The following is a 24,302-nucleotide window of genomic DNA, read 5'->3' as shown; positions in this document are numbered from 1 at the left end:
GTACCTGTCCAAATGTTTCTTCAACGTTGCGTTAGGACCTGCCTCAACTACCTCCTCCGGCAGCTCGTTCCATACACCCACTGCCCATTGTGTGAAGAAAAGTTACCCCTCAGTTTCCTATTAAATCTTTCCCCCCTTCACCTTATACAGGGCCCTAGTGAGAGTACAGGGCCCTAGTGAGAGTTCAGGGCCCTAGTGAGAGTATAGGCCCTTGTGAGAGTTCAGGGCCCTAGTGAGAGTACAGGGCCCTAGTGAGAGTTCAGGGCCCTAGTGAGAGTACAGGGCCCTAGTGAGAGTTCAGGGCCCTAGTGAGAGTATAGGCCCTTGTGAGAGTTCAGGGCCCTAGTGAGAGTATAGGCCCTAGTGAGACCGCACCTGGAGTACTGTGTGCAGTTTTGGTCTCCAAATTTGAGGAAGGATATTCTTGCTATTGAGGGCGTGCAGCGTAGGTTCGCCAGGTTAATTCCCGAAAATGGCGGGACTGTCATATGTTGAAAGACTGGAGCGACTAGGCTTGTATACACTGGAATTTAGAAGGATGAGAGGAGATCTTATCGAAACGTATAAGATTATTAAGGGGTTGGACACGTTAGAGGCAGGAAACATGTTCCCAATGTTGGGGGAGTCCAGAACAAGGGGCCACAGTTTAAGAATAAGGGGTCGGCCGTTTAGAACTGAGATGAGGAAAAACTTTTTCAGTCAGAGAGTTGTGAATCTGTGGAATTCTCTGCCTCAAAAGGCAGTGGAGGCCAATTCTCTGAATGCATTCAAGAGAGAACTGGATAGAGCTCTTAAGGATAGCGGAGTCAGGGGGTATGGGGAGAAGGCAGGAACGGGGTACTGATTGAGAATGATCAGCCGTGATCACATTGAATGGCGGTGCTGGCTCGAAGGGCCGAATGGCCTCCTTCTGCACCTATTGTCTATAGGTTTATTGTCTATAAACCTCTGTCCTCTGGTCCTCCATTCCCCTACTCTGGGCAAGAGACTCTGTGAGTCTACCCAATCTACCAGCCTCCTGTTTTTTAATGTAGGTGTAAGAAGTGTGGGAATTTTCTTTCATCGTTTACTCTCGAATCCGGCCTTCAAACGCGCCTCCTGTTGGGTCCCGCAGGTTAAATCCACGCCGTGAAGTCAGCGTCGTGACCGAATGGCGGAGTGGACGATGGGCCGAATGGCCTATTTCTGCTTCTATCACAGGAACTTATGTAGTGTGTATACAATGCTAACTGGCGGTCGCGGTGGCGCAGCGGTAGAGTCGCTGCCTTACAGCGGATGCAGCGCCGGAGACCCGGGTTCGATCCCGACTACGGGTGCTGTCTGTACGGAGTTTGTGCGTTCTCCCCCTGTTGTATGTTGAAAGGCTGGAGCGACTAGGCTTGTATACGCTGGAATTTAGAAGGATGAGTGGGGATCTTATCGAAACGTATAAGATTATTAAGGGGTTGGACACGTTAGAGGCAGGAAACATGTTCTCAATGTCGGGGGAGTCCAGAACCAGGGGCCACACACAGTTTAAGAATAAGGGGTAGGCCATTTAGAACTGAGATGAGGAAAAACTTTTTCAGTCAGAGAGTTGTGAATCTGTGGAATTCTCTGCCTCAGAAGGCAGTGGAGGCCAATTCTCTGAATGCATTCAAGAGAGAGCTAGATAGAGCTCTTAAGGATAGCGGAGTCAGGGGGTATGGGGAGAAGGCAGGAACGGGGTACTGATTGAGAATGATCAGCCATGATCACGTTGAATGGTGGTGCTGGCTCGAAGGGCCGAATGGCCTACTCCTCCAGGTCTATTGTCTATTGACCTGCGTGGGTTTTCTCCGAGATCTGCGGCTTCCTCCCACACTCCAAAGACGTACAGTCATGTAGTTCAATTGGCTTAGTAAATGTAAAAATCGTCCCCAGTGGGTGTATAGGATAGAATTAGTGTGCGGGGATCGCTGGTTGGCGTGGAGCCGGAGGGCCGAAGGGCCTGTTTCCACGCCGTATCTCGAAACTAAACTAAGCTAAACTTAAAGAACTGAGTACCAGAGTTGTGTGATTTCTGTCATCTGATATATTCATGATCTTACATACGTGTGAGTAAGCGCAGCGCACTTTAAAAAATGACAAGAAGACCCACACTGGAAACGGCATGCACTGAAATCCTGTTTCTATCCACACGATACTGCAGTGATAGTTTATTGTTAGATGAGTTGAGTATAGGAGCAAAGAGGTCCTTCTGCAGTTGTACAGGCCCCTCGTGAGACCGCACCTGGAGTACTGTGTGCAGTTTTGGTCTCCAAATTTGAGTAACTCAACGGGTCAGGCAGCATCTCTGGAGAGAAGGAATGGGTGACGTTTACAGTCTGAGGCAAAGCCTCGACCCGAATCGTCACCCATTCCTTCTCTCCAAAGATGCTGCCTGTCCTGCTGAGTTACTCCAGCTCTTTGAGTCTACCTTAGATGAGAGTTGGGGGGGGGGGGGGTGGTCGGCATGGATTTTGTGGGCCGAAGGGCCTGTGCCTGTGCCGTTCTAAAGTGCTGGAGTAACTCAGCGGGTCAGGGGGGCATCACTGGAGGGAAGGGATGGGTGGAACGTTTCGGGTCAGGACCCTTCTTCAGTAAAGATGTGAGGCCAGAGAGATGCAGGCTGTGAACGGTCGAGGGGTCCTTCTGCACCCCCCCCGCCGCCCCCTTTCTCTCAGGCGTTCTCCTTCTCGATGAGGGCGACATTCTGCGATGGCCCCCCCTTCTCGGTCGGCCCCCCTCCGGCGGGGGTCCCATTGACACAGCTCTCTACCGCCCCCTTCAGCTGTGGAGGAAGCAAGCGAGAATGTACGATCACGATAGGGATCCTGTTTCTATCCACACGATACTGCAGTGATAGTTTATTGTTAGATGAGTTGAGTATAGGAGCAAAGAGGTCCTTCTGCAGTTGTACAGGGCCCCAGTGAGACCGCACCTGGAGTACTGTGTGCAGTTGTACAGGGCCCCAGTGAGACCGCACCTGGAGTACTGTGTGCAGTTTTGGTCTCCAAATTTGAGGAAGAACATTCTTGCTATTGAGGGCGTGCAGCGTAGGTTCACCAGGTTAATCCCCAGGATGGCGGGACTGTCATCTCCCCCTGGACTCCCCCAACATGGGGAACATTTTTCCTGCATCTAGCCTGCCCAATCCTTTGAGAATTTTGTGTTTCTATAAGATCCCCTCTCATCTGTTGAAAGACTGGAGCGACTGGGCTTGTATACACTGGAATTTAGAAGGATGAGAGGGGATCTTTTTGAAACATATAAGATCATCAAGTGATTGGACACGTTAGAGGCAGGAAACATGTTCCCGATGTTGGGGGAGTCCAGAACCAGGGGCCACACACAGTTTAAGAATAAGGGGTCGGCCATTTAGAACGGAGACGAGGAAAAACTTTTTCACTCAAGAGAGTTGTGAATCTGTGGAATTCTCTGCCTCAGAAGGCAGTGGAGGCCGATTCTCTGGATGCTTTCAAGAGAGAGTTATATAGAGCTCTTAATGATAGCGGATTATTTCACAAAATGCTGGAGTAACTCAGCATGTCAGGCAGCATCTCGGGAGAGAAGGAATGGGTGACGTTGCGGGTCGAGACCCTTCTACAGTATCCCCCAGGCCTACAGTGTCCGGGCCTACAGCGTCCGGGCCTACAGCGTCCGGGCCTACAGTGTCCGGGCCTACAGCGTCCGGGCCTACAGCGTCCGGGCCTACAGCGTCCGGGCCTACAGTGTCCGGGCCTACAGTGTCCGGGCCTACAGCGTCCGGGCCTACAGCGTCCGGGCCTACAACGTCCGGGCCTACAGTGTCGGGGCCTACAATGTCGGGACAGTTGGAAACCCTAGAGGCGATGCGATACAACACGATAGAAATACGATACGATATGACAGAACTTTATTTATCCCAGGAGGAACATTGATCTGCCAACAGTCATAAAAACACTATGTGTAGGAAGGAACTGCAAGCGCTGGTTTAAAACGAAGACAGACACAAAATGCTGGAGTAACTCAGCGGGACAGGCAGCATCTCTGGAGAGAAGGAATGGGTCGAGACGTGAAACGTCACCCATTCCTTCTCTCCAGTCCAGTCGAATCATTATTCCATTGAATATAAGCCCAGTCGATCCAGAACATACAGACATCCGACTTGCCATCTGGTGACTGGGCTTGTATTCTCTGGAATTCAGAAGGATGAGAGGGGATCTTATAGAACATTATAAAATTCTTAAGGGATTGGACGGCCTAGATGCAGGAAAAATGTTCCCCATGTTGGGGGAGTCCAGAACCAGGGGTCGGCCATTTTGGACTAAGACGAGGAAAACCTTTTTCACCCAGAGAGTTGTGAATCTGTGGAATTCTCTGCCACAGAGGGCAGTGGAGGCCGATTCACTGGATGTTTTCAAGAGAGAGTTGGATTTAGCTCTTGGGGCTAAACGGAACCGAGGGGCGTGGGGGAGAAAGCAGGAACGGGGTTACTGATTGTGGATGATCAGCCGTGATCGTATTGAATGGCGGCGCTGGCTCGGAAGGTCCGAATGGCCTCCTCCTGCACCCATCCCACCACGCAGGAAGCCGGAATGCTGCGGAGAATGGCGCTGCAAGACAGCGGCCTCACCACTGCGCCACCGTGCCGCCCGTTAATTGAGACTTCACCCCCCCCCCACCCCGTCCCCACCAATACTTTTTTCGTCTTTTAAAATTATTTTTTAGTGTGCTTTAAAAGTTTGTGTTAATGTTCTCTGGTTTGTTTTATGTGGGGGGTGGGAGGGAGGGGGGTTGGGGGAAACTTTTTTTCCAATCTCTTACCTTGCCAGAGGTGCGATTGTTATCCGGATCGCATCTCCGGTCGCCCTACGGCCTAACGTCGTGGAGCTGGCGGCCTTGGCCCGGGACTGACTTTGAGCCCCGCCTCGGCGGGGGGGGGGGGGGGGACATGGACTTACCAGCGGTCCCTCGCCAGGGATCGGCGCTCCCACCGCGGGACGGCCTGCGGACTCCAACATCGAGGAGCTCGCAGTCTCGGGTAGAGACCGACGTCGGGGAGCCCCAAAGCCGCACGAGGTTCGACCAGTAGATCGCCCCCCTGATGCAGAAACTCGATCGCCCCGACGCAGAAGGCCCGACCGCCGGTTACGGGAGCCAACGGAAGGCTCGAGGCCCTCGAGGACAAAGAAGGGGAAGAGATTGAACTTTCTTTTTCGCCTTCCGTCACAGTGAGGAATGCAGAGGGGTCTCTGTGTTGGCCGTTCACGTTAAAATGTATTTTGTGTGTGTCCTGTTGCTTTTTATTGTTATGATGACTGTACGGCAAATGAAATTCCTCGTGTGTTGCAAAACACACTTGACTGATAAAGTATGATTATGATGATTATACCTCTTTCAGGGCCACCACGCCGACCAGCGTCCCAGTTGAGGTGACGTAAGCGATCCTGAGGCCCAGCAGGTTGAACAGGTCGTAGCACTGGAATTAAAAGATGGAGATGCATTGTTCGACGTCAAGGTGAATCGGACCTTGCCCCTCGTCTCTTTCCCAACGCACCTGGCTTAGAGTTCCGCTGTGCATGCTCCCCGGAAACCCCAATCTCAATTCTTGCCCACACCGGCCAACATGTCCCAGCTACACTAGTCCCACCTGCCCGCGTTTGGCCCATATCCCTCCAAACCTGTCCTATCCATGTACCCATCTAACTGTTTCATAAATGTTGCCTCAACTACCTTCTCCGGCAGCTCGCTGCATACACCCACCACCCTTTGTGTGGAAACGTTACCCCTCAGGTTCCTATTAAATCCTTTCCCCTTCACCGTAAACCTATGTCCTCTGGTCCTCGATTCCCCTACTCTGGGCAAGATGCTCCTTAATCAACGTCTTTGGAGTGCGGGAGGAAACCGGAGCACCCGGAGAAAACCCACGCAGGCCACGGGGAGAACGCACAAACTCCGCACAGACAGCACCCGTGGTCGGGATGGAACCCGGGTCTCTGGCGCTGTGAGGCAGCAACTCTACCACTGTGCCACCGTGCCATTTAGTGTGAGGTGATTCTGGAGGGCAGGTACAAGATGATGGTCTGGGCTGCGTCCACAATTCCCTGCAAACCTCTGTGTAAAAATACTTGCCCGGCACGTTTCCTTTAAACATTGTCCCTCTCTCCCTAAAACATTCTGAAGAAGGGTCTCGACCCGAAACGTTCTCTCCAGAGATGCTGCCTGACCCGCTGAGTTACTCCAGCATTTTGTTGTTGTCTACCTTCGATTTAAACCAGCATCTGCAGTTTTCTTCCTACACACCGAGGTCTTAGATTCATTTGGATTTACAGCGCGGAAACAGGCCCTTCGGCCCACCGAGTCCGCGCCGACCAGCGATCCCCGCACACTAACACTATCCTACACACACTAGGGACAATTTTTACATTTATACCAAGCCAATTAACCTACAAACCTGCACGTCTTTGGAGTGTGGGAGGAAACCGAAGTGGTGAACTACTATCTACCTCATTGGTGACCCTCGGACTATCCTTGATCGGACTTTGCTGGCTTTACCTTGCACTAAACGTTATTCCCCTTATCCTGTATCTGTAGACTGTGGACGGCTCGATTGTAATCGTGTGTCGTCTTTCCGCTGACTGGTTAGCGCGCAACACAAAAGCTTTTCACTGTACCTCGGTACACGTGACAATAAACTAAACTGCAAAAGAACTAAATGGCTTGTAGACCCTGAGAGAAACAGAAATAGAAACATAGGTGCAGGAGGAGGCCATTCGGCCCTTCGAGCCGGCACCTCCATTCAATATGATCATGGCTGATCATCTAAAATCAGTACCCCATTCCTGCTTTCTCCCCATATCCCTTGATTCCTTTAGCCCCAACTCTCTCTTGAAAACATCCAGTGAATTGACCTCCACTGCCTTCAGTGGCAGAGAATTCCACAGATTCACAACTCTGGGTGAAAATGTTTTTCCTCATCTCAGTCCTAAATGGCCGACCTCTTATTCTTAAACTGTATGACCCCTGGTTCTGGACTCCCCCAACATGGGGAACATTTTTCCTGTGTCTAGCCTGTCGAATCCTTTGAGAAGTTTGTGGGTCCCTTTCGGAATGGCAGGCAGTGACCAGTGGGGTACCGCAAGGTTCGGTGCTGGGACCCCAGCTATTTACGATATACATTAATGACTTAGACGAAGGGATTAAAAGTACCATTAGCAAATTTGCAGATGATACTAAGTTGGGGGGTAGTGTGAATTGTGAGGAAGATGCAATAAGGCTGCAGGGTGACTTGGACAGGTTGTGTGAGTGGGCGGATACATGGCAGATGCAGTTTAATGTAGATAAGTGTGAGGTTATTCACTTTGGAAGTAAGAATAGAAAGGCAGATTATTATCTGAATGGTGTCAAGTTAGGAGGAGGGGGAGTTCAACGAGATCTGGGTGTCCTAGTGCATCAGTCAATGAAAGGAAGCATGCAGGTTCAGCAGGCAGTGAAGAAAGCCAATGGAATGTTGGCCTTCGTAACAAGAGGAGTTGAGTAGAGGAGCAAAGAGGTCCTTCTACAGTTGTACCGGGCCCTGGTGAGACCGCACCTGGAGTACTGTGTGCAGTTTTGGTCTCCAAATTTGAGGAAGGATGTTCTTGCTATGGAGGGCGTGCAGCGTAGGTTCACTAGGTTAATTCCCGGAATGGCGGGACTGTCGTATGTTGAAAGGCTGGAGCGATTGGGCTTGTATACACTGGAATTTAGAAGGATGAGGGGGGATCTTATTGAAACATATAAGATAATTAGGGGATTGGACACATTAGAGGCAGATAACATGTTCCCAATGTTGGGGGAGTCCAGAACAAGGGGCCACAGTTTGAGAATAAGGGGTAGGCCATTTAGAACGGAGATGAGGAAGAACTTTTTCAGTCAGAGAGTGGTGAAGGTGTGGAATTCTCTGCCTCAGAGGGCAGTGGAGGCCAGTTCGTTGGATGCTTTCAAGAGAGAGCTGGATAGAGCTCTTAAGGATAGCGGAGTGAGGGGGTATGGGGAGAAGGCAGGAACGGGGTACTGATTGAGAGTGATCAGCCATGATCGCATTGAATGGCGGTGCTGGCTCGAAGGGCTGAATGGCCTACTCCTGCACCTATTGTCTATTGTCTATTGTCTATCCCCTCTCATCTGTTGAAAGACGGGAGCGACTGGGCTTGTATAGACTGGAATTTAGAAGGATGAGAGGGGATCTTATCGAAACATATAAGATTATTAAGGGATTGGACACGCTAGAGGCAGGAAACACATTCCCAATGTTGGGGGAGTCCAGAACCAGGGGCCACGCACAGTTTAAGAATAAGGGGTAGGCAATTTAGAACGGAGATGAGGAAAAACTTTTTCAGTCAGAGAGTTGTGAATCTGTGGAATTCTCTGCCTCAGAAGGCAGTGGAGGCCAATTCTCTGGATGCTTTCAAGAGAGAGCTGGATAGAGCTCTTAATGATAGCGGAGTCAGGGGGTATGGGGAGAAGGCAGGAACGGGGTACTGATTGTGGATGATCAGCCGTGATCACAGTGAATGGCGGTCGGTGCTGGCTCGAAGGGCATTCCTGCACCTATTGTCTAGTGTCTATTGTCTTTCCTTCTGAATTCCAGTCGACCCATTCTTTCATGGGGAGGTCCTGGATCGATGTCTTTACCTCGTAGAGTGTTTCTTTCTCCACCAGCCGGAAGGGTGCCGGATCAATGACGCATTCATCCAGCCGAAGGTCTTCTTGCAACTGAAGGTACTCCCACTCCTCCACCTGCAACAGAAGGCAGAGAAATCACAGGCAATGCCACCCCTGTCCTGGTAACCCCTTCCTTTTGTAAACAGCGCCACAGTATATCGAGGGTGGCAAACGTTTAGTTCAGTGCACCGAGGTACAGTGAAAAGCTCTTCTGTTGCGCGCTAACCAGTCAGCGGAAAGACAATACACGATTACAATCGATAGACAATAGACAATAGGTGCAGGAGGAGGCCATTCGGCCCTTCGAACCAGCACCACCATTCAATGTGATCATGGCTGATCATTCTCAATCAGTACCCCGTTCCTGCCTTCTCCCCGTACCCCCTGACTCCGCTATCGTTAAGAGCTCTATCCAGCTCTCTCTTGAATGCATTCAGAGAATTGGCCTCCACTGCCTTCTGAGGCAGAGAATTACACAGATTCACAACTCTCTGACCAAAAAAGTTTTTCCTCATCTCCGTTCTAAATGGCCGACACCTTATTCTTAAACTGTGTGGCCCCTGGTTCTGGACTCCCCCAACATTGGGAACATGTTTCCTGCCTCTAACGTGTCCAACCCCTCAGCCATGATCATATTGAATGGCGGTGCAGGCTCGAAGGGCCGAATGGCCTACTCCTGCACCTATTTTCTATGTTTCTATGTTTCTAATCTTATATGTTTCGATAAGATCCCATCCACATCGTGCAGATACATGTTAAGTGAATGTGTAGGGAAGAAAAACTGCAGATGCTGGTTTAAATCGAAGGTAGACTCTAAATGCTGGAGTAACTCAGCGGGTCAGGCAGCATCTCGGGAGAGATGGAATGGGTGACGTTTCGGGTCGAGTCTGAAGAAGGGTCTCGACCTGAAACGTCACCCATTCATTGTCTCCCGAGATGCTGCCTGACCCGCTGAGTTACTCCAGCATTTTGTGTCTACCTTGATAAGGGAATAACGTTCAGTGCAAGGTAAAGCCAGCAAAGTCCGATCAAGGATAGTCCGAGGGTCTCCAATGAGGTAGATAGTAGTGCAGCACTATATTTATCATAATTTTTTTTTCATATTTCAGATACAGCGTGGAAACAGGCCTTTTCGGCCCACCAAGTCCGCACCGCCCAGCGATCCCCTCACATTAACACTATCCTACACACACTAGGGACAATTTTTTACATTTTTTACCCAGTCAATTAACCTACATACACACTGCTCTCTGGTTGTGGTAGGATGGTTCAGTTGCCTGATAACAGCCGGGAAGAAACTGTCCCTGAATCTGGAGGTGTGCGTTTCCACACTTCTGTACCTCTTGCCCCGATGGGAGAGGGGAGAAGAGGGGGTGGCCGGGGTGGGTGAGACTGGTCCTTGATTCTGCTGCTGGCCTTGCCGAGGCAGCGTGAGGTGTAGATGGAGTCAATGGAAGGGAGGTCGGTTTGTGTGTGATGGTCTGGGTCGCGTCCACAATTCAAAATGGCAGTGTAAGTCGCCCTTGGACTATCCTTGATCGGACTTTGCTGGCTTTACCTCGCACTGAACGTTATTCCCTTATCGTGTATCTGTAGACTGTGGACGGCTCAATTGTAATCCTGTGTCGTCTTTCCGCTGACTGGTTAGCGCGCGACACAAAAGCTTTTCACTGTACCTCGGTACACGGGACAATTAACTAAACTGAACCGCATATGTTTAGTTTAGTTTGGATTAGAGACACAGCGCGGAAACAGGCCCTTCGGCCCACCGGGTCCGCGCCGACCCCCGTACATTAAGCCAATCTCCGCAAACAAGGGACAATTTACAGTTCCACCAAGCCAATTAACCTGCGACCCTGCACGTCTTTGGAGTGTGGGAGGGAACCAGAGCACTCGGTGAAAACCCACGTGGGTCACGGGAAGAACGTGCAAACTCCGTACAGACAGTGCCCGTGGTCGGGATCGATCCCAGGTCTTTGGCGCTGTGAGGCGGCAACTCTACCGCTGCGCCACCGTGCCACTGCGTGACGATAATGGACCATTGGAGAGGGAACACAAGTGGGGAGAGAGGGAAGGAGGGAGGGATAGGGGGAGGGAGGGAGGAAGAGGGGGAGAGAGGGAGGGAGGAAGGCAGGGAGGGAGGGAGGGAGAGGGGGAGGGAGGGAGGGAGGGAGGGAGGGAGGGGCAGGCAGGGTGAGGGGGGGTTGGTGGAAGTATGTCAGTACCTCACTTGATGTCATCGTGTCAAACACTTCTTCTCCATCCTGAAAGAAAAGTCGAAAAAAGAATTTTGCAGGAAAAATGTTCTCAATGTTGGGCGAGTCCAGAACCAGGGGCCACACAGTCTAAGAATAAAGGGGAGGCCATTTAAAACTGAGGTGAGAAGGAACTTTTTGGTGAGATGAGAAGGAACTGGTCTATCTTAATAATCTTATATGTTTCCATAAGATCCCCTCTCATCCTTCTAAATTCCAGTGTATACAAGCCTAGTCGCTCCAGTCTTTCAACATACGGCAGTCCCGCCATTCCGGGAATTAACCTGGTGAACCTACGCTGCACGCCCTCAATAGCAAGAATGTCCTTCCTCAAATTTGGAGACCAAAACTGCACACAGTACTCCAGGTGCGGTCTCACGAGGGCCCTGTACAACTGCAGAAGGACCTCTTTGCTCCTATACTCAACTCCTCTTGTTATGATCTAAAGGGCCTGTCCCACTAAGGCGATGTTAAGGCGACTGCGGGAGACTAGGCTGTCGCCGACAGTTCGCCGGGGTGTCGCGGGCGGGCATGATCGTGAGGAGTCTTCAAAGAATCATAGTGGATCTCACCGCGTCGCTGAGAAATCAACCGGATAGAAATCTCTCGGCGACAGCTGGCTTGTCGCCAGGTATCGTTGCTTATTGCGGGCGCTGTCGAACGCTGTCCCCAGGTTTGCCAGGTTGTCTTAGATGCGTTTAGAAGCACGTAATATTAAATTAAGTAAAGCCATTTGAAGATACCATAAAATACTTGTGTTCAACCAATTTATTTACCGTCAGGACATTTGACAGGTAGATTGGAGGCGACAGTTTTAGATTTAGAGATACAGCGCGGAAACAGGCCCTTCGGCCCACCGAGCCCGTGCCGCCCAGAGATCCCCGCACATTAACACTATCCTACACCCACTAGGGATAATTTTATACATTTACCCAGTCAATTAACCTACATACCTGTACGTCTTTGGAGTGCGGGAGGGATCCGAAGATCTCGGCGAAAACCCACGCAGGTCACGGGGAGAACGTGCAAACTCCGTACAGACGGCGCCCGTGGTCAGGATCGAACCTGAGTCTCCGGCGCTTCATTCGCTGTAAAGCAGCAACTCTACCGCTGCGCCGCCCGTGCCGCCCGGTTGACGGTCAGGTAAGCATGGGGATTTTCGCGTTGTTTATGGCCATCAGCGATTACATTTAAAGTGGGCTCCCAACCCAGATATGCAACCCAGAAACCAGATATGCATCTCCCGTACATTTTCAAAGAATGCCCACACACTTTTCACAAAAATCCATTTAACCACGTTTAAAATTAAATTTCTTAATACTGCTATTAGTAAACTGGAAGTCAATCCAGTTTATGCCTTGTTACCGTGAAGCTTGGTTTTCAAGTAACCCGGGGACGATGTTATATTTCAAAACTCTCAAGTAGTTACCAAAGATAGCATGCAGGTACAGCAGGCAGTGAATAAAGCCAATGGAATGTTGGTCTTCATAACAAGAGGAGTTGAGTATAGGAGCAAAGAGGTCCTTCTGCAGTTGTATAGGGCCCTAGTGAGACCGCACCTGGAGTACTGTGTGCAGTTTTGGTCTCCAAATTTGAGGAAGGACATTCTTGCTATTGAGGGCGTGCAGCGTAGGTTCACTAGGTTAATTCCCAGAATGGCGGGACTGTCATATGTTGAAAGACTGGAGCGGCTAGGCTTGTATACACTGGAATTTAGAAGGATGAGAGGAGATCTTATCGAAACGTATAAGATTATTAAGGGGTTGGACACGTTAGAGGCAGGAAACATGTTCCCAATGTTGGGGGAGTCCAGAACATGGGGTCACAGTTTAAGAATAAGGGGTAGGCCATTTAGAACGGAGATGAGGAAAAACTTTTTCAGTCAGAGAGTTGTGACTCTGTGGAATTCTCTGCCTCAGAAGGCAGTGGAGGCCAATTCTCTGAATGCATTCAAGAGAGAGCTGGATAGAGCTCTTAAGGATAGCGTAGTCAGGGGGTATGGGGAGAAGGCAGGAACGGGGTACTGATTGAGAATAATCAGCCATGATCACATTGAATGGCGGTGCTGGCTCGAAGGGCCGAATGGCATCCTCCTGCACCTATTGTCTATTGTCAGTGATTTCAGCGAAAATTAGGATGCCGGAGAAGCATTTGATAAGTGTGGGAATTTTCGCGATGTTTCCGAAGACGGTGTCATCTCGACCTGACTCGGCATTGTCCTGGTCATTGTCGTGGTCATTGTCGTGGTCATTGTCGTGGTCGTTGTCGCGGTCATTGTTGTGGTCATTGTCGTGGTCATTGTCGTGGTCATTGTCGTGGTCATTGTCGTGGTCATTGTCGTGGTCATTGTGGTCGTTGTCGTGGTCGTTGTCATGGTCGTTGTCGTGGTCACTGTCACGGTCACTGTCATGGTCATTGTCGCGGTCATTGTCATGGTCATTGTCGTGGTCATTGTGGTCGTTGTCGTGGTCATTGTCGTGGTCACTGTCGTGGTCATTGTCGTGGTCATTGTCGTGGTCATTATCGTGGTCATTGTCGCGGTCATTGTCGTGGTCATTGTCGTGGTCATTGTCGTGGTCATTGTCGTGGTCATTGTCGTGGTCATTGTCGCGGTCATTGTCGTTGTCGTGTTCGTTGTCGTGGTCGTTGTCGCGGTCATTGTGTCGTTGTCGTGGTCGTTGTCGTGGTCATTGTCATGGTCATTGTGGTCATTGTCGCGGTCATTGTGGTCGTTGTCGTGGTCATTGTCGTGGTCATTGTGGTCGCTGTCGTGGTCATTGTCGTGGTCATTGTCGTGGTCATTGTCATGGTCATTGTCGTGGTCATTGTCGTGGTCATTGTCGTGGTCATTGTCGTGGTCATTGTCATGGTCATTGTGGTCGTTGTCGTGGTCACTGTCACGGTCACTGTCATGGTCATTGTCGCAGTCATTGTCGTGGTCATTGTCATGGTCATTGTGGTCATTGTCGTGGTCGTTGTCGTGGTCGTTGTCGTGGTCATTGTCGTGGTCATTGTCGCGGTCATTGTCGTGGTCATTGTGGTCATTGTCGTGGTCATTGTTGTGGTCATTGTCGTGGTCATTGTCATGGTCATTGTCATGGTCCTTGTGGTCATTGTCGTGGTCATTGTGGTGGTCATTGTCATGGTCATTGTTGTGGTCGTTGTCGTGGTCATTGTCGTGGTCATTGTCGTGGTCATTGTTGGAGGGTAAAAGAAAATGTTCGGCGTTCTGCTACGACTTTGACAGTCGCCGGCAGTCGCCTAAAAAATCGCCTAAGTTGGACAGGCTCTTGACCTTCCAGAGGTCAAGAGGATTTGAGTATAGGAGCAGGGAGGTTCTGCTGCAGTTGTACAGGGCCTTGGTGAGACCACACCTGGAGTATTGCGTACAGTTTTGGTCTCCTAATCTGAGGAAAGACATTCTTGCCATAGAGGGAGTACAGAGAAGGTTCACCAGATTGATCCCTGGGATGACAGGACTTTCATATGAAGAAAGATTGGATAGACTCGGCTTGTACTCGCTGGAATTTAGAAGACTGAGGGGGGATCTTATTGAAACATATAAAATTCTTAAGGGGTTGGACAGGCTAGATGCGGGAAGATTGTTCCCGATGTTGGGGAAGTCCAGAACCAGGGGTCACAGCTTAAGGGTAAGGGGGAAGTCTTTTAGGACTGAGATGAGAAAACATTCCTTCACACAGAGAGTGGTGAATCTGTGGAATTCTCTGCCACAGAAGGTAGTTGAGGCCGGTTCATTGGCTATATTTAAGAGGGAGTTAGATGTGGCCCTTGTGGCTAAAGGGATCAGGGGGTATGGAGAGAAGGCAGGTACGGGATACTGAGTTGGATGATCAGCCATGATGATATTGAATGGCGGTGCGTACAGGCTGGAAGGGCCGAATGGCCTACTCCTGCACCTATTGTCTAACCCACACGGAGGACCTTGTTAAATGCCTCGTCAAACGCATTGATTACCACCGTGTAACAGCGAAACCTCTTCTGCCCCGTTCTCTTGCTTGTCCAGCGCTGCACTCCAATCTTGGTCTGCTGGGGAGGGAGAGGAAAAGAGAAACAATCGAAGAATGGGCACGATGGGCCGAACGGCCTCATTCGGAGAGCAGGGAGCTAGTACGCCGGTCACGGCGGCGCAGCGGTAGAGTTGCTGCCTTGCAGCGAATGCAGCGCCGGAGACCCGGGTTCCATCCCGACCGCGGGTAGCTGTCTGCACGTTCTCCCCGTGACCCGCGTGGGTTTTCCCCGAGATCTTCAGCTTTCCTCCCACACTCCAAAGACGTGCAGGTTTGTAGGTTAATTGGCTTGGTGTAAAGCCAGAACAAGGGGTCACAGTTTGAGGTCCAGAACAAGGGGTCACAGTTTAAGGTCCAGAACAAGGGGCCACAGTTTAAGGTCCAGAACAAGGGGTCACAGTTTAAGGATAAGGGGGAAGTCTTTTAGGACCGAGATGAGAAAGTCTTTCTTCACACAGAGAGTGGTGAGTCTGTGGAATTCTCTGCCACAGAAGGTAGTTGAGGCCAGTTCATTGGCTATATTTAAGAGGGAGTTAGATGTGGCCCTTGTGGCTAAAGGGATCAGGGGGTATGGAGAGAAGGCAGGTACGGGATACTGAGTTGGATGATCAGCCATGATCATATTGAATGGCGGTGCGTACAGGCTCGAAGGGCCGAATGGCCTACTCCTGCACCTATTAAAAATTGTCCCTGGTGCGTGTAGGATAGTGTTAGTGTGCGGGGATCGCTGGTCGGCGCGGACCCGGTGGGCCGAAAGGGCCTGTTTCCGCGCTGTATCTCTAAACTAAACTAAACTAAACTACACTTGTAGGTAGACGCAAAATGCTGGAGTAACTCAGCGGGTCGGGCAGCATCTCTGGAGAGAAGGAACGTGTGACGTTTCGGGTCGAGACCCTTCTTCAGACTGGTCAGGGGCGAGGGAAACGAGAGATACAGACGGTGATGTGGAGAGATAAAGAACAATGAATGAAAGGATGAGAGGAGATCTTATCGAAACGTATAAGATTATTAAGGGGTTGGACACGTTAGAGGCAGGAAACATGTTCCCAATGTTGGGGGAGTCCAGAACCAAGGGCCACACACAGTTTAAGAATAAGGGGTCGGCCATTTAGAACTGAGATGAGGAAAAACTTTTTCAGTCAGAGAGTTGTGAATCTGTGGAATTCTCTGCCTCAGAAGGCAGTGGAGGCCAATTCTCTGAATGCATTCAAGAGAGAGCTGGATAGAGCTCTTAAGGATAGCGGAGTCAGGGGGTACGGGGAGAGGGCAGGAACAGGGTACTGATTGAGAATGATCATCCATGATCACATTGAATGGCGGTGCGTACAGGCTCGAAGGGCCGAATGGCCTCCTCCTGCACCTATTGTCTAATCTCTATTGTCTATATAAAGGTAAGCAAAAAAAGTAACGTTGATAAAGGAAGCTGGCCGTTGTTAACTGTTTGTTGGGTGAGGACGAGACTTGGGTGGGGGAGGGATGGAGAGAGAGGGAATGCCGGGGCTACCTGAAGTTGGAGAAGTCAATGTTCATACCGCTGGGCTGTAAGCTCCCCAAGCGAAATATGAGGCGCTGTTCATTCAGTTTGCGTTTAACCTCACTCTGACAATGGAGGTGATTTATAAATTGGCAGGGAACACCTCCATAGTAGGCCGGATGTCAAGTAATGATGAGACGTAGTACAGGAAAGAAATTGAGAACCTTGTGACCTGGAGCCAAGACAACAATCTCTCCCTCCATTTTTTTTTGGTTTTAGTTTAGTTTAGAGGTACCCAGTCCACGCCGACCAGCGATCCCCGCGCACAAACACTATCCTACGCACACTGGGGACAATTCACACGTATACCAAGCCATTTTACCTACATACCTGTACGTCTTTGGGTGAAACTAGGGGTTGCCAACTATCTCACTCCCAAATAAGGGACAAGGTGACGTCGCCACCCACGTGACCTCACCCAGCCAGCGGCCACGTGATCCCGCTCCACCAATGGCGGCCGCCTGGGCCGGGAGGCGGGTTGCTATGCAACCTCCGTTAGGCGGCGCCCGGGCCTCCGGGCCTATATTGTCTGGACCTACACTGTCCTGGCCTCTAGCTTCCGGGCCTACAGTGTCCGCGCCTACAGTGTCCGGGCCTACAGTGTCCGGGCCTACACAGTCCGGGCCTACAGTGTCCGGGCCTACAGTGTCCGGGGCTACAGTGTCCGGGCCTACACAGTCCGGGCCTACAGTGTCCAGGCCTACAGCATCCAGGCCTACACTGTCCGCGCCTACAGCATCCGGGCCTACAGCATCCGGGCCTACACTGTCCGGGCCTACAGTGTCCGGGCCTACACTCTCCGTGCCTACAGCGTCCGGGCCTACAATGTCCGGGCCTACATCTTCCGGGCCTACAGTGTCCGGGCCTACACTGTCTGGGCCTACAGCGTCCAGGCCTACAATGTCCGGGCCTACAGCGTCCAGGCCTACAATGTCCGGGCCTACAGCATCGTACGGGCCTACAACGTCCGGGCCTACAGCGTCGTACGGGTCTACAGTGTCCGGGCCTACACTGTCCGGGTCTACAGCGTCCAGGCCTACAACGTCCGGGCCTACAGGGCCGACAACATCGTACGGGCCTAATACGGGACAAGGGCGGTCCTGTACGGGACAAACCAATTTAGCCCAAAATACGGGATGTCCCGGCTAATACGGGACAGTTGGCAACCCTAGGGGAAACCGAAGATCTCGGAGGAAACCCACGCGGGCCACGGGGAGAACGTGCAAACTCCGTACAGACAGCGCCCGTGGTCGGGATGGAACCCGGGTCTCCGGCGCTGCAAGCGCTGTAAGGCGGCGACTCTACCGCCACGCCACCGTGACCGCATATCTCTATGTCTCCCTCTCCCCCGACTCTCAGAGCGAAGAAGGGTCTCGACCAGAAACGTCACCCATTCCTTCTCTCCAGAGACTCTGCCCGTTCCGCTGAGTTACTCCGGCATTTTGTGTCGATCTTCGGTGTAAACCAGCGTCTGCAGTTCCTTCCGACACGTTCATAGCCCTGCCTTTGTGCTCAGGACAATAGACAATAGACAATAGGTGCAGGAGTAGGCCATTCAGCCCTTCGAGCCAGCACCGCCATTCAATGCGATCATGGCTGATCACTCTCAATCAGTACCCCGTTCCTGCCTTCTCCCCATACCCCCTCACTCCTCTATCCTTAAGAGCTCTATCCAGCTCTCTCTTGAAAGCATCCAACAAACTGGCCTCCACTGCCTTCTGAGGCAGAGAATTCCACACCTTCACCACCCTCTGACTGAAAAAGTTCTTCCTCATCTCCGTTCTAAATGGCCTACCCCTTATTCTTAAACTGTGGCCCCTTGTTCTGGACTCCCCCAACATTGGGAACATGTTTCCTGCCTCTAATGTGTCCAATCCCCTAATCATCTTATATGTTTCAATAAGATCCCCCCTCATCCTTCTAAATTCCAGTGTATACAAGCCCAATCGCTCCAGCCTTTCAACATACGGCAGTCCCGCCATTCCGGGAATTAACCTAGTGAACCTACGCTGCACGCCCTCCATAGCAAGAATATCCTTCCTCAAATTTGGAGACCAAAACTGCACACAGTACTCCAGGTGCGGTCTCACCAGGGCCCGGTACAACTGTAGAAGGACCTCTTTGCTCCTATACTCAACTCCTCTTGTTATGAAGGCCAACATTCCATTGGCTTTCTTCACTGCCTGCTGTACCTGCATGCTTCCTTTCATTGACTGATGCACTAGGACACCCAGATCTCGTTGAACTCCCCCTCCTCCTAACTTGACACCATTCAGATAATAATCTGCCTTTCTATTCTTACTTCCAAAGTGAATAACCTCACACTTATCTACATTAAACTGCATCTGCCGTGTATCCGCCCACTCACACAACCTGTCCAAGTCACCCTGCAGCCTTATTGCATCTTCCTCACAATTCACACTACCCCCCAGCTTAGTATCATCTGCAAATTTGCATATACACCATGGGGAAAATGGTAGGGTGGTAGACACAAAGTACCTCTTCATTTTCGAGGAAGATTTCATCCTCCCTCTTGGATGGCTCGCTGTCCGAAGACTTCGGACCTAAAATGGGAGAGGAGATATGAGCGTTTGTCAGCACTGGGCCTGTACTCGCTGGAGTTTAGAAGGATGAGGGGGGACCTCATTGAAACGTACAGAACAGTGAGCGGCCCGGATAGAGTGGATGTGGAGAGGATGTTTCCACTAGTGGGAGAGTCTAGGACCAGAGGGCACAGCCTCAGAATTAAAGGACGTTCCTTTAGGAAGGAGATGAGGAGGAATTTCTTCAGTCAGAGGGTGGTGAATCAGTGGGATTCTTTGCCACAGACGGCTGTGGAGGCCACAAGTCAGTGGATATTTTTTAACGCAAGGCAAGACAAGTTTATTTATACAGCATATTTCAACAACACGGCAATTCAAAGTGCTTGACATAAAACATTAAAGAGCAGTTAAAAGCATTAAAAAGAGTGATTAAAGCGAATAGAAAATAAAAACTAGCTAAAATAGAATAAGATTGGTATAAAATACAAAATTAAAAGTTAGAGTGCAGTGTAAGAAATGAATATTTATTTGATTTAATAATAGGCAGCGTTAAAGAGAATATTCTTTAAGGCAGAGATAGATAGATTCTTGATTAGTGCGGGTGTCAGACAATAGACAATAGGTGCAGGAGTAGGCCATTCGGCCCTTCGAGCCAGCACCGCCATTCAATGTGCTCATGGCTGATCATTCTCAGACAGGAGGAGAATGGGGTTGGGAGGAAGAGATAGATCAGCCATGATTGAATGGCGGAGTAGACCTGATGGGCCGAATGGCCTGATGCTGCTCCTATCACTTATGAAGTTATTAGGCGAAGAGGCAAAAGACAGTCAAGGTATGAAGTAGAGAGAAGAGGTGCTCATTGGCTTCGACTGGTTGGAATATCACTGGGGCCGAAAAAGATGGATGGGCGCACAGACTATGTTCCTTGGTGTAGTTTAGGACAGGGATAGAGCATGGAAACAGGCCCTTCGGCCCACTAAGTCCACACCGACCATTGATCAATCTAGGGTTGCCAACTGTCCCGTATTAGCCGGGACATCCCGTATTTTTGGCTAAATTGTTTTGTCCTGTACAGGACCGCTCTTGTCCCGTATTAGGTCCGGGGGGGCGTTGTAGGCCCAGACACTGTAGGCCCGGACACTGTAGGCCCGGACACTGTGGGCCCGGACACTGTAGGTCGGGACAGTGTAGGCCCGTACACTGTATGCCCAGGCACTGTAGGCCCGGGCACTGTAGGTCGGGACAGTGTAGGCCCGGACAGCGTAGGCCCGGACAGCGTAGGCCCGGACAGTGTAGACCCGGACACTGTAGGCCCAGACACTGTAGGCTGGACACTGTAGGCCCCGAGGCCCGGGCAACGCCTGATGGAGGTTGCTTAGCAACCCGCCTCCCGGCCGGGGCGACCGCCATCAGTGGGGCGGGAGCACGTGGGCCGCTGGCTGGGTGAGGTCACGTGGGACGCGGGGCGGTGACGTCACCTTTTGTCCCTTATTTGGGAGTGAGAAAGTTGGCAACCAATCGTACACACAGGGCGGCACAGTGGCGCAGCGGTAGAGTTGCTGCCTCACAGCGCCAGAGACCCAGGTTCGAATCTGACCACCGCCGCTGTTCTGTACAACGTTTGCACGTTCTCCCCGTGACCTGCGTGGGTTTTCTCCAGGAAGCTCCGGTTTCCTCCCACACTCCAAATACGTACAGGTTTGTGGGTTAATTGGCTTGGTGTAATTGCAAAAAATTGTCCCTGGTACGTGTAGGACAGTGTTAGTGTGCGGGGATCGCTGGTCGGCGCGGACCCGGTGGGCCGAAGGGCCTGTTTCCGCGCTGTATCTCTGAACTAAAAACTAAAAGATACACATACATATACACTAGAGGTGCAAATTCAACCAGAAATGGGAGCACATTTTAAAACACGTAGACACAAATATGCATTATCACCATTTCATGTTGGCCTTCAACAGTCAGAGTATTGAGTCTAGAAGTCGGGAGGTCATGTTGCAGTTGTACAAGACATTGGTGAGGCCGCATTTAGAGTATTGTGTTCAATTCTGGGCACCGTGTTATAGGAAAGATGTCGTCAAGCTGGAAAGGGCGCAGAGAAGATTTACGAGGATGTTGCCAGGACTAGAGGGTGTGAGCTACAGGGAGAGGTTGAGCAGGCTGGGTCTCTATTCCACGGAGCGCAGGAGGATGAGGGGCGATTTTATAGAGTGTACAAAATCATGAGAGGAATAGATCGGGTAGACGCACAGAGTCTCTTGCCCAGAGTAGGGGAATCGAGGACCAGAGGACCTAGCTAGGTTCAAGGTGAAGGGGAAAAGATTTAACAGGAATCTGAGGGGTAACTTTTCCACACAGAGGGTGGTGGGTGTATGGAACGAGCTGCCGGAGGAGGTAGTTGAGGCTGGGACTATCCCAACATTTAAGAAACAGTTGGGCAGGTACATGGACAGGACAGGTTTGGAGGGATATGGACCAAACGCGGGCAGGTGGGACTGGTGTAGCCAGGACATGTTGGCCGGTGTGGGCAAGTTGGGCCGAAGGGCCTGTTTCCGCACTGTGTCACTCTACGACTCGAACTGCAAGTCAGCAGAGTCCAATGCCTGCTTGCATCTGACCATAAATGCACATGTAAGTAAACATACATAAAATCGACACAAACAAACTTAGATGCTGGTCTCACCGTCAGAAGTATTTATTTTGGAACTGGGAACAATCTGAAATAAAAGATTGACAGAAACATTAGTCAGTGCGTCTTTCTAAGTGGTAGACTCTCCCATTTGAAGAGTTTGGTATATTTGTACAGGAAAAAAAACTGCTGATGCTGGTTTAAATCGAAGGTAAACACAAAATGCAGTCCTTTTACAGTTGTACAGGGCCCTAGTGAGACCACACATGGAGTACTGTGTGCAGTTTTGGTCTCCAAATTTGAGGAAGGATATTCTTGCTATTGAGGGCGTGCAGCGTAGGTTCACCAGGTTAATTCCCGGGATGGCGGGACTGTCGTACGTTGAAAGACTGGAGCGACTAGGCTTGTATAAACTGGAATTTAGAAGGATGAGAGGGGATCTTATTGAAATATATAAGATTATTAAGGGGTTGGACACGTTAGAAGCAGGAAACATGTTCCCGATGTTGGGGGAGTCCAGAACCAGGGGCCACACAAATTTTAAGAATAAGGGGTAGGCCATTTAGAACAGAGATGAGGAAAAACTTCTCATACCCCCTGACTCCACCATCCTTAAGAGCTCTATCCAGCTCTCTCTTGAATGCATTCAGAGAATTGGCCTCCACTGCCTTCTGAGGCAGAGAATTCCACAGATTCACAACTCTCTGACTAAAAAAGTTTTTCCTCATCTCAGTTCTAAATGGCCAACCCCTTATTCTTATACTGTGGCCCCTAGTTCTGGACTCCCCCAACATTGGGAACATGTTTCCTGCCTCTAACATGTCCAACCCCTTAATAATGGAGTAACTCTGTGGGACAGGCAGCATCTCTGGAGGGAAGGAATGGGTGACGTTTTGGGTCGAGACCCTTCTTCAGCATTGCATCCCTATCTTTTTTATACTTGGCCCTCTTGAAATAAATGCTCGCACTGAGTTTGCTTTCTTTACTTGCAGACTCGACTTGCAGATTGACCTTTTTTGGGAATCCTGCACCTAGGGGTTGCCAACTTCCTCACTCCCAAGTAAGGGACAAAAGATGACGTCACCGTCCCCGCGCCCCACGTGACCTCACCCAGCCAGCGGCCACGTGCTCCCGCTCCACCAATGGCGGCCGCCCGGGCCGGGAGGCCGGTTGCTATGCAACCTCCGTTAGGCGGCGCCTGGGCCTACAGTGTCCGGGCCTACAGTGTCCGGGCCTATAGTGTCCGGGCCTATAGTGTCCGGGCCTACACTGTCCGGGCCTACAGTGTCCCCCAGACCTACAGTGTCCGGGCCTACACTGTCCGGGCCTACACTATCCGGGCCTACAGCGTCTGGGCGTACAGCGTCCGGGCCTACACTGTCCGGGCCTACACTGTCCGGGCCTACAGTGTCCGGGCCTACAGTGTCCGGGCCTACACTGTCCGGGCCTACAGTATCCGGGCCTACACTGTCCGGGCCTACAGTGTCCGGGCCTACACTGTCCGGGCCTATAGTGTCCGGGCCTACAGTGTCCAGGCCTACAGCCTAATACGGGACAAGGCAGTCACGTACGGGACAAACCAATTTAGCACAATACAAGGGATGTCCCGGCTAATACGGGACAGTTGGCAACCGTACCTGCACCAGCACTCCCAAGTCACTTTGGAAATCGCCTCACCTCACACTCAGCTGATGATTCCTTCAGGATTTGTTGTTGCTCCTGATAGAACCTCAGTCTCCTCACGGCACTCAGTTGCTCGACAAGGAGGTTCACCAGGTTTTTACGCCTAATGGATCCCAGAAGGACCTTGGACTCTGGAAAATCAAAAGAACGTGGTCTTAGTTGCAGCCAAACAGAGAAAGGCCTGGATAGATTGGCCTGGACAAACAGTGAAAGGCGTTTGGTTTAGTTTAGTTTAGTTTAGTTTATATATACAGCGCGGAAACGGGCCCTTCGGCCTACCGGGTCCGCGCCGACCAGCGATCCCCGCACACTAACGCCATCCTACACACACTAGGGACAATGTTTACATTTTATACCAAAGCCAATTAACCTACAAACCTGCACGTCTTTGGAGTGTGGGAGGAAACCGAAGATCTCGGAGAAAACCCACGCAGGTCACGGGGAGAACGGACAAACACTGTGCAGACAGCGCCCGTGGTCGGGATGGAACCCGGGTCTCTGGCGCTGCATTCGCTGTAAGGCGGCAACTCTACCGCTGCGCCACCGTGGACAGAGGGGATGTGGAGAGGATGTTTCCACCAGTGTGAGAGTCTAGGACCAGAGGGCACAGCCTCAGAATTAAAGGACATTCCTTTAGGAAGGAGATGAGGACGAATGTCTTTAGTCAGAGGGCGGTGAATCTGTGGGATTCTTTGCCACAGACGGCTGTGGAGGCCACAACTCAGTGGATATTTTTCAAGGCAGAGATAGATAGATTGTTGATTAGTGCGGGTGTCAGGGGTTATGGGGAGAAGGCGGGAGAATGGGCGGTGACGGTGGCGCAGCGGTAAAGTCGCCGCCTTACAGCGCTTGCAGCACCAGAGACCGGGGTTCAATCCCGACTACGGGCGCTGTCTGCACGGAGTTTGCACGCTCTCCCCGTGACCTGCGTGGGTTTTCTCCGAG

The 24,302-nt window shown here is 51.1% G+C and overlaps 1 protein-coding gene across 1 annotated transcript in view; it reads right to left on the bottom strand.

Moving 5' to 3' along the window:
- Positions 1 to 2,680: 2,680 nt before the first annotated feature.
- LOC144609291 (chloride channel protein ClC-Kb-like) overlaps positions 2,681 to 24,302 on the bottom strand; it is an 82,560-nt gene continuing 60,938 nt past the window's right edge. The window contains 8 exon segments of the mRNA XM_078427722.1: positions 2,681 to 2,791; positions 5,375 to 5,461; positions 8,659 to 8,763; positions 10,914 to 10,952; positions 14,877 to 14,990; positions 19,005 to 19,069; positions 21,729 to 21,762; positions 23,352 to 23,488. Coding sequence (XP_078283848.1) covers positions 2,681 to 2,791; positions 5,375 to 5,461; positions 8,659 to 8,763; positions 10,914 to 10,952; positions 14,877 to 14,990; positions 19,005 to 19,069; positions 21,729 to 21,762; positions 23,352 to 23,488 — 692 coding nt within the window.

Source organism: Rhinoraja longicauda, chromosome 34 (genome assembly GCF_053455715.1).
Source record: "Rhinoraja longicauda isolate Sanriku21f chromosome 34, sRhiLon1.1, whole genome shotgun sequence".
NCBI lineage: Eukaryota > Metazoa > Chordata > Chondrichthyes > Rajiformes > Arhynchobatidae > Rhinoraja > Rhinoraja longicauda.
This window is presented reverse-complemented; position numbering and strand designations above follow the sequence as displayed.